Genomic DNA, 10,281 nt, shown 5'->3' on the forward strand with positions numbered 1-10,281 from the left:
CTGTGTGGAAAAAAAGGACTTTTCTTTAATCTGCCCTGAATCAGCTTGACTGGTTACCCACCGGTTCTAGTGCTCCTGGGTTTGTTGGACTCCAGTTCCCATCAGCCCCTGCTGGTGTGGCCAGTGCTCAGGGATGATGGGAGCTGTAGTCCAACTGCATCAAAAAGGGGGCGCAGTTTAGCTCGCCTGCATTAAGCTATCAAGGCTTTATGTTGTTGCAGGAATTTATGTATAGGTTGGGGGGGGGTTTGCCCCTCCAGCAGATATCATGCACATGCAGCCCACTACCAAAATCAGCACAATCACTTTTGTGACTTGTCCCCACAAAACACTTCATCACAGTTTCTTCCTATCTATTCAAAGGGCCTTTGCTGCAGTGATACCAAATGTAAGAATTCACTGATAGATGCATCTGTGTACTGACTCACAGGGAAAACTTCAGAAATTCATATAGACGTGAGCTCAGCTACTCAGCAGTCCCTCTGCCTGAGTGATAATTCCTGGCATCCTGATTCCTGAGTGCCAGACAGGTAGCCATTCCAGAAATAACAAACCCAGATGAAGACAAAAGGGTGTGCTTAACTTGGCTGGGAAACAGGGAAATGTAAATATCTATTTTGTTACACTTGATGGGTGTTTGGTGGAGGGCAAGGATAACCATGGGGCAGGGTCCAGGATGCTCAGATTACTGCCACCAGACCTCCCCTTTCATGATGTAACTGTGATGTATTAGTGATGTCGTTTGGGGGGGTGTAACATGGGGATTAGCAGCTAATAAAAGTTGGGGTTCTCTTTTGTTTGGGGCTTCCACCTTGTGGCAGGTGGGAGTCCTGTCGCGACAGTCTTCAACAAAGACCAAGCCGACTGGCTGCTGTTTTGCTCTGGTATTCCTGGCTGGTGTCCTTGTTTTTTGTCCAAGGGAGCCCTCAGATTTCTCCGTTAACAATGTCCCTCTGGTTTTGAAGAAAAAGCAACCAGGACACACTCCAAGGATGCTCTTTTCAACTGGGAGAAAGCCGCTGAGCATTACAGGGATAGCCAGCAGGCTGGGTGGTCAAGGAGGCAAGCAGATCTCTGGGAAGGTCAGGATCTTGAGCATCTTTCAGCTGCTCTTGCATCCCTTCCAGGTAAAAGCCTCTCCATGCGCCCCCAAGTGGTGAAACGGAAGTACCGGCGCAGAACCTGCCCTCGTCTTTCCCTGCATGGAGCTAAAAACCCACCCGGCCCAGTATCCTGTTTCCAACAGAGGACAGCCAGATGCCTCTGCAAAGTCTGCAAGCAGAGGGCAAAGACATCAGATCTCTGACACTTCCTGCCCCCATCTGTGGTCTAGCAGGCCTTTTCTCAATTTTGGGTTCGCACACTAAAAATAAAGAAATCACAAGCCAATTAAAGCAGATGATTGGGGGGGGGGGCAGGGAATAGAGAGCAGTACCAGCTCAGGAAATTGTCAACTGTGGCTTTACTGGCAAGGCAAAAGATCGCCAGCACGATCAGATCACCCGTTTCCTTGCCGACCTTCTGCAGCCGGGGAGATAACAACTTGCCATCTGATCCACCTACAGCCCTCTCTCTCTCTCACGAACGCATGTCTGCAGAGCGACTAAAGCCCCAGCTGAAATCCTTGGCCAGCTGAAAGGATGTTTTGCTCATTTCCCCACAGCCAAGCCAGCAGCCTTGACTCTCAGAGCCTTGCAGATTAATCAACTCGAGTGTGTGTTGATTAATCTACTGAACAATCAACTCAAGCGTGTGGATTGATCAATTATCTCTCTACATTATATATATGTATGGGATGGGGAAAACTGTTTGCAGCCCAGGGGCCACATTCCCCACCTGGGGAACCTTCAGAGGGCCAGTCCTCAGGCAAGGTCTTAAGAGACAGGGTGTGGCCTAGAGGAAAACGTTGCTCACCCCTGCCATGTACATAAATTAATATTATTCTTTATGGTATTGATATTGGCTGCTCAGAAGTAGAGTTCCCTGGTGGATACAGACCCATTCGCCAGATGCAGTCTGCATAAGCTTATGCCGTAATAAGAGAGGTTAGTCTTTTAAAGGCGCGACACAGCCCTTTCTTGCAAGAGAGCGACGCATCTGCACTCAGAGGGAAAACGATAATCCACAAGGTTAATAGCGGGTAAATCACAACAGTGTTGTAAAAACAATTGCAGCCTTTTTAAAAAAAATGTTCACACAATCAGTGGTTTTTTTAAAAAAACAACAACAACAAAACACCACCAGATCTCAAGAACCTGCAAGAAATAGAAGGGGCCAAGCGGGTTTCCTTGGGGAGGTTTTCCATTGCCAGAAGAGGCACCACCAACAAGGCCCTGTCTGCAGTAACCCTCTGATCTACTTCATTCAGCTGGTATACATGCGCCAAGACCTCCTCACTCCATCTTAAAATTTGGGCAGGTAAGCATGGAGACAGTGGCCTCTCAGGTAATCTGGTCTCAAGTGGTTAAGGCCTTCAAACGTTACGCAGCTGCACATGGAGGAGGAATCCCGTTTGATGCAGATCTACACACAGGACTTTGGGGTTCTGACCCAATCAAGCTTCGCTCTCCATTGGACCATTCACTCTCCATTGGCTCTCCTCTTGCATTGAGTACCTGCTGATGTCTGCTTGTGCACTGTCAGTTTTTTCATTTTTTAAAGGAAGCCTGAGTAATTATATGCAAAATTACACACACACACACACTTATCTGTATAAAAGAGTCAAACTGCAGACTGTATTATATTTTTGCAGCCTAACTTTATAAATACATTATATCTTCCTATATACATAAAATATAATGCTGTCATCAAGCAGCCACACTGGAAGTGACACATTATATGAAGCACCCAACTGTCAAATTTGTTGAATATTGCTTTTCAAGAGTCCCAGCCTTTTAAGGTTCCACTGGGCATTCCCCAGAACATGCATTCAATTACCTCCCCCCCACAGCACTAGGGACTAGAAACTTGACTTTCTTCCAAAACCAAAATTAAAACCAAGTTTCTCAGAAGGCTGAAGCTGCAGTCCTATAGCTGCAGGTAAACTCTTGGAGGCACCTGCAAAATTGACTTCTGCACCAAGAAATTGAAAGAGTTTGCCCATTTCTGCTCTGTAATGGCAAAATGATGAAAGAAACACTCTCTTTGGCTCTCAAAGCTTTACCTTAAGATCAGTAGAGCTGTAAAGAACCAGCTGATAAAACTACGAAGTTAAAAATAAAGAAACCTGAAAACAGCTAATGAAGTTTCAGAACTGGTCAGCAAATGCAATCATCTTGATCAGGGCTGGGGGACCCTCCAGGCGTTGCTGTCATATAATATTTTATTTATTGCCATTATATCCCACCTTTTCCTCCAAAGGAGCTCAAGGTGACGTATGTGCTTTCCCTCCTTCTCTCCCATTAATCCTCACAACAACCCTGCGAGGTAGGTAAGGCTGAGAGAAGACAGTGACTGGTCCAAGGTAACACCCAGTCAGCTTCATAGCTAAGAGGGGGAGATTTGAACCCGGGTCTCCCAGGTTCTAGTCCGGCGCTCTAACAACACTGGCTCTCTGTTGGTGCCTCTGCTGGGAGCTGTAGTCTAAAGCATCTGGAGGAAGCCAGGTTAGTGACGGCTGGTCTAAAAGGATGCCAAACACAGTGGAAACCTAAGCAGAGCTTGGCTCTGAACTGCCGCAGGACGCAAACCTGTCAAGAGGGCTTTTAGCTAATTAAAGAAAGGAAGAAAAAAGAGGGTGTCACGTGGCAGCATCGCTATATAGGACACAGGTCAACAGCCTTGGAGGAAAACCTCCCTCGCAAAAGACACAGCTGTACCACCATCCATTTGGCAACGCGGACCGTGACCTTTGGACAAGCATCTTGCCTCAGAAAGAGCTGGCACAGGCAGTTCTCCCCACGAAGGCCAGAATCAGCTCAAATGCACCCAAGTTCCTCCAGGATAATACAAAATATAAAAGCTGCAACTTCCTGGTTAGGAAAAGAACTAGGTGGGTTGGGCAACATGCTCCCCTCTCTTTCACACACACACAAAAACAAGTGGGGAGGGAACTGGCCAAGCTGCACGAGAGAATCTCAGCTTTCCTTTAAAAAAGCTGAGCTACATTTATGTATCCGACAACAGCCACACGGATGCTACTAGCCCAGAGATTGAAAGAATAGAGTCCCTAACCTAGACAGCATCTTAAAAAGCAGAGACATCACCTTGCCAACAAAGGTTGGTATAGTTAAAGCTATGGTTTTCAAAGTAGTGATGTATGGAAGTGAGAGCTGGACCACAAAGAAGGCTGGTCGCCAAAGAATTGATGCTTTTGAATTCTGGTGCTGGAGGAGACTCTTGAGAGTCCCATGGACTGCAAGAAGATCAAACCTCTCCATTCTGAAGGAAATCAGCCCTGAGTGCCAGTGGTGTAGCGTGGATTGTCAGCACCTGGGGCAAGGCAAGTAATTTGTGCCCCCTAACCCATGGATTTGCGCCCCCTAACCTGTGGATTTGCGCCCCCTAACCCCCAGATGTTGCGCCCGGTGCAGCCGGCCCCCCCTGCACCCGCCACGCTACGCCACTGCTGAGTGCTCACTGGAAGGACAGATCCTGAAGCTGAGGCTCCAATACTTTGGCCACCGCATGAGAAGAGAAGACTCCCTGGAAAAGACCCTGATGCTGGGAAAGATGGAGGGCACAAGGAGAAGGGGACGATGGAGGACGAGATGGCTGGATAGTGTTCTTGAAGCTACCAGCATGAGTTTGACCAAACTGTGGGAGGCAGTGGAAGACAGGAGGGCCTGGCATGCTCTGGTCCAGGGGGTCACGAAGACGCGGACACGACTAAACATTGCCCGAGAGGGGGCAATGACAATAAAGATATTATTATTATTATTATTATTAAACAACCAGAGAGATATGGCAAACTAAGCTGATGGACTATGCCAAAAACGGCAAAGCCGACTGGAAAACTCAAAAAACCAGAGAAAAACTTTTTGAAAGAACGGGAAAAAAATTATAATCTATTTAGGAGACCGCTGTAAGCAAATGGAAACATTACCCGGATTCTAATTTCACTTGTAACGTAACAAATGCTATGGATAATATGGATGGATACAAAATATAGATTATATGCAGTTTTAAATGTTGATAATAGGACCCATGGAGTGGATGTCTGGCGATTCAGAAAAATCTCTGTATACGGATATGTATTTGGTATTGTTATACATTTATATTTGTAAGATCAAATAAAAACGATTTAAAAGAAAAAGTTGAGCTAAGCTGCTAGTCCCTGTGGTTTCAAAGTTGAAGCTGAAACTAGTGAAGCCCCAAGGAAAGAAGCCTCTGGCAGTGGACTGCCTTGGAAAATGGGGGCCAAATTTGATGATTCTATGATCCGGCTGCTCTAGACAGTCCCAGGTGTGCACAGGCACACACACACACACACAAACAAGCAACAACCCCACGAGAGGAACCCAGCTGAAAATGCATTCCTGACCCATTTGGCTCAAGACTGCCTACTCTGTCTGGCAGCGGCTCGCAGGGGTTTCGGGCAGGAAGTCTCTCTGGACACGCCAGTGTGAATCGGGGACCTTCTGAAGTGAAACAGCGCAGGCAAAAGAAAACGGGTCGCCTGACGCTGTTGTGAGCTCAGGCGACTAACCACCAATCCAAAGTGGCCCACGCAGGTGGACAAAATAAGGTTTCGGCCAGGGGCGATTCCACCTCCCTGCCATTGCCAACTTTCAAAATGAACCAGGCGTATTTTGCTCCTGTCAGCTGGCCGCTGGCAACCGAGTGAAGATGCCTGGGTGCCAGAATGGCGCCTGGCAGCTCTACCATCTGGGGATCTTGGTGCCTAGCTTATACACCTGAGTTTCTAACACTGGGCCTCTCATGAGAATAATAATACTAATACTACTAATAATAAATTTTATTTATATCCCACCCTCCCCAGCCGATGCCGGGCTCAGGGCAGCTAACAACAATAAAACAGTACAAAAGTACAACACAACACTCTAAAATCATTCATTATAAAATTAATTCAAATCAAGCCACTGGCAACCATTGGGCCAGAGCTCCGCAAAGATTGCTGAGGGAGGGAGTTAGGCTGTGCCCTGGCCAAAGGCCTGGTGGAACAGCTCTGTCTTGCAGGCCCTGCAGAAAGATGTCAAGTCCCGCAGGGCTCTAGTCTCTTGTGACAGAGCGTTCCACCAGATCAGAGCCACAGCCGAAAAAGCTCTGGCTCTAGTTGAGGCCAGCCTAACTTCTCTGTGGCCTGGGACCTTCAAGATGTTTTTATTTGAAGACCGTAAGTTTCTCTGTGGGACATACCAGGAGAGACGGTCCCGTAGGTACGAGGGTCCTAGGCTGTATAGGGCTTTAAAGGTTAAAACCAGCACCTTAAACCTGATCCTGTACTCCACCGGGAGCCAGTGCAGCTGGTATAGCACTGGGTGAATGTGATATCGCAGTGAAGACCCCGTAAGGAGTCTCGCTGCGGCATTCTGCACCCGCTGGAGTTTCTGGGTCAGTCTCAAGGGCAGCCCCACATAGAGCGAGTTACAATATTCCAGTCTGGAGGTGACCGTCGCGTGGATCACAGTGGCTAGGTCAGGGCGAGAGAGATAAGGAGCCCACAATCCCACAATCAGGACCTGAAGGCAGCAGGAACTCTCTTGACTTTCAGTTTCCAAGAACTGGCATTCAGAGGCACTTACGGCCCCTGGCTGAGGATGGAGAACAGAGCCATTGGGCCTTGTGGCCAGCGACAGCCTTAACCTCCATGACTTTCCTTAACCCGCTTTCAAAGCTGCTGATTTGGGCAATGTGTCACTCTCTCTGGTGGGAGCAAATAGCGTAGCCGTGCTGCATGACAAAGTCCTTCCTCTTGACTTTGAAGAATCTCTGACCTCTCAGCTTCATCAGATGACTCCCGAGTTGCATGAAAATTGAATCGCCTCCCACCTGATCCTTGTTAATGGGACCTTCTTCCCGCAAAGGTCTTCTGCTGAGCTGCACTTCTCCCCCCCCCCCTTACTATCAGGTCAGATTCTCTTCCCACCCAGGCCAGTGTTGCCTGCTCTGAACGGCAGCGAGTCTTCAAGATCCCCTGCCGAGGCCCTTCCCACCTCTTGCCATCTGATCTGCTTACATTTCAAGCACACGCCCCCCCCACACACAAAGAATTCTGGGAACTGTAGTTCACCCCTACAGAGAACTACAGTTCCTGTCACCTTTAAACTGCAGTTCCCAAGATTCTTCAGTGGAGAATTTGTAAGCGGGATACATGTTTTAAATGTATGGTGTGCAGGCAGCCTTGGGGTTTGGGGGGTTGCACCTGGGACCTTCTGCATGCCAAGCAGCTGTCCTGCCACTGAGCTGTGACCTGATGGGATTTGGAGTCCGGCACCCCTTGCCTTGGGCCATGACATTCATTACTTCTGCACCAAGAGACTGTTTAATTTCTCTCTAATCCCAACCCTCCCTGTAACCGCAGATGTTTTGGGGAAGGTGTGGCCACTCAGACATGAGGACAGGGCCCTCTGTACATGCTCAGGGGCACCTTGGGTTTCCATTACTGTAAAGACAACTCTATATTGAGTGTTAGTGCTGAAAACTGGCTTGGACACCCCAGGATGTTTCCAGCAGGGATGAATCCCGTAACCCCCTCAAAGCAATGTGTGCGTAGCTGAGAGAGGATTTGCCTCTAGGGGCCAAATTAAAACCCGGCAATAACATGCTCTTCCTGAAAGTCCTGGACCTATTAAGCTATTTTGACAGCGGCATCAATCCTGCTCTCTCTGAGGAGCTGCCTCGGTCTTCCCTGGAGAGGCTTTGCGGCTGGCAGAACGAAAACAAACCCAAGTCTTGCTTTAAGCAATGGGCTCGGTTCCAGGTCTGATTATTGAGGCTGAGCCGGGGATCTGCGATGCTGGGCTGTGGGGAGGTTTGTGCCCAAAAAACTGTTGTTGTTATTAATAATAATAATAATAATAATAATTTATTTATAAAAACTGTTTGCCTGCTGCTTTGTCATAAAAAAAATACATGAAAGTGGTTTGCAACTATAAAGCCATAAAACCATACAATGTAACCATAAAGAAGTTTAAAGAGGGCATCCATTAGCCTTTGTCGAAGGATGTATTATTAATTTCCTGCAGAGGCACTTAATTTGTTGTTGTTATTTATTTATCAAGGGATGTTGATTCTCCAGCAAGTTAAGGTAGCAGTGTTAGAAACTCAGATATATAAGCTAGGGGCAAATGGCTCCTTAAACCAAAGTTACAGTCGCCAAAATGGAATATCAGATGACGGACTGACTGTGACTGATACTTAGTTAAACATCTGGTTAGTTTATATGACAACCTTGAGTTAGATTTAGAGAACTTAGAGAAGTCACTAGATCCAGGGACAGTCCACATATATATTGGCTTATTCCTACCGCTTTTTCTTAATGGTGACATGGACCATTCATAACGAAGAAATATTCTTCACAGCTGTGCGCAGGGCAGTGGGGTGGGGTCAGTGAAGACAAACTACAACAATTAACTATAAAGTGTTCACTGCTCCTGCTTAGGCTGCACAGAAAAAGCACTTTGGTTCCTGAAATTCATTCCGATAGAATGTAAGCGTGAGAATTCTACAGGATGTGGTCTTAGTGTGTGAAAACAGCCCAGATCCAATGGCAGGAACTTCCAGATGGAGATTGTTAGGCACCATCCCACCGCCTGGGCATCCTCACTTTGATAGCCTGGTACAAAATGCGCCTGGCGCCAGACGCCCCCAATGGGCAAGCAGGACCTGAGCACAAGAGCAACACTCTCCCCTCCTGCGGTTTCCAGCTACTGGCATTCAGAAGCAGAGCCATCCTGGCCAGAAGCCAGAGACAGCCTTTTCTTCCACGAGTGCCAGACGCCCAAAGATGTAGCTCAGCACAAGGCAGTTAAGTTCCAAAGCTGCAGTCAAATCCCAGGAATGGCATTGTTATAATAAAACGGGACAAAGCCAAGTCACTTCAGTGGAGCCTCCCTGGGCAGGCGCAGTCTACCAGTGTATTTCTGGAAAATGGGAGAGAGACTGAGGGTGGGGTGGGGCGTGCCAGGACCCCTTCTCCTCGCCCGGAGACCTACCTACGGACGAAGCATCCTCGTGGTCGGAGCTGGTGCAGCTCCAGTCGCTGCTTCCTCCTCCTCCTCCTCCCGCTCTTTCGGGGTCGCAGCTGCAGCCGGGATACTCGCTTTCCTGGACCAGGCGCAGGTGGCGCTCGGGGGAGCCGCAGCCGTCGGGGAGCTCCCGAATTGGGGGGCGTTTCCAGAGGCGAGGGGGCGGCGGCGGAGGCAAGCGCCGGGCCAACGGGGGCTCCCCCGGCGCCGAGTCGTGCGCCCTAGGCGCGCCAGGGCTGGAAAGACCCTTCGGCGTCTCCTTGTGCGCTCCGGGCGCGCAGGGGCTGAACGGGGCGGGCGGCTCTCCTCCGCCTCCTTCTCCTCCCCGCCGCTGCAGCGCCGCCTCCAAGTAGACCACTTTGAACTTCTCCTCCTCCAGGGCCCGCTGGAGCCGCTGCAGCGTCCGCCGGCACCGGCCCAGCTCCTCCTCCATGGAAGCCACTGAGTGCAGGCGCAGCGCCGGCGCCGCCTCGCCGGGGAACTCGAGGCGCCAGTGGTGCTCGAACTCCGCCGCCGCATCTTCCCCTTCTCCCTCCGGGTCCCCCATGACTGGGCGCCGGGCCCGGATCGGGGCCTCCCGGGGCGGAGGGGCCCTTGGCGAGGATGGAGAGCCCCGTCCCCCGCTCCTTTGCGCGGAAGGTCTTCGCCCGTCCGCCTCCCCCGGAGCACAAATAAATTCAAACTTTCCCCAAAGTTTCCTCCTCCTCCTCTCGCTTCAGGAGCTTCTTCCGCTCTCGGCGCCCTGGGCCAGCCCCAACCTCCGCCCGGAGGGATCCGCCCAGCAGGCGGGGCTGCAAAGGCCGGCCCAGACTGCTGTCCCAGGCCCTGGTGCGCGCGCTCCTTCTGCGTGCAAGAAGACGCGCAAGACCCCTAAGGCGCAGTGCACGCGCTTGCTGGAGAGTATGAGTGGCTTGGACCCCCCCCCCAAAAAAAACAAAAATCCAAACGTGAAAAAAGGATCTGAATCGTTTCCTCATATTTCTAGAGAAATGTGTGTCTGGTTGCCTTAGGCAGTGATGGCCAAACTTGGCCCTCCAGGTGTTTTGGGACTACAACTCCCATCTTCCCTGACCACTGGTCCTGTTAGCTAGGGATGATGGGAGTTGTAGTCCCAAAACAGCTGGAGGGCCGA

General features: G+C 49.9%; 1 protein-coding gene across 1 annotated transcript in view; it reads right to left on the bottom strand.

The window, feature by feature from the left end:
• The window catches only part of ABR (ABR activator of RhoGEF and GTPase), a 123,916-nt gene extending 114,038 nt beyond the window's left edge, over positions 1 to 9,878 (bottom strand). The window contains exon 1 of the mRNA XM_083715052.1: positions 9,117 to 9,878. Coding sequence (XP_083571178.1) covers positions 9,117 to 9,696 — 580 coding nt within the window. The 5' untranslated portion in view covers positions 9,697 to 9,878. The remainder of the gene's footprint in view (positions 1 to 9,116) is intronic.
• Positions 9,879 to 10,281: the final 403 nt, after the last annotated feature.

This window comes from Podarcis gaigeae (genome assembly GCF_964106915.1).
Source record: "Podarcis gaigeae genome assembly, chromosome: 15".
Lineage (NCBI taxonomy): Eukaryota > Metazoa > Chordata > Lepidosauria > Squamata > Lacertidae > Podarcis > Podarcis gaigeae.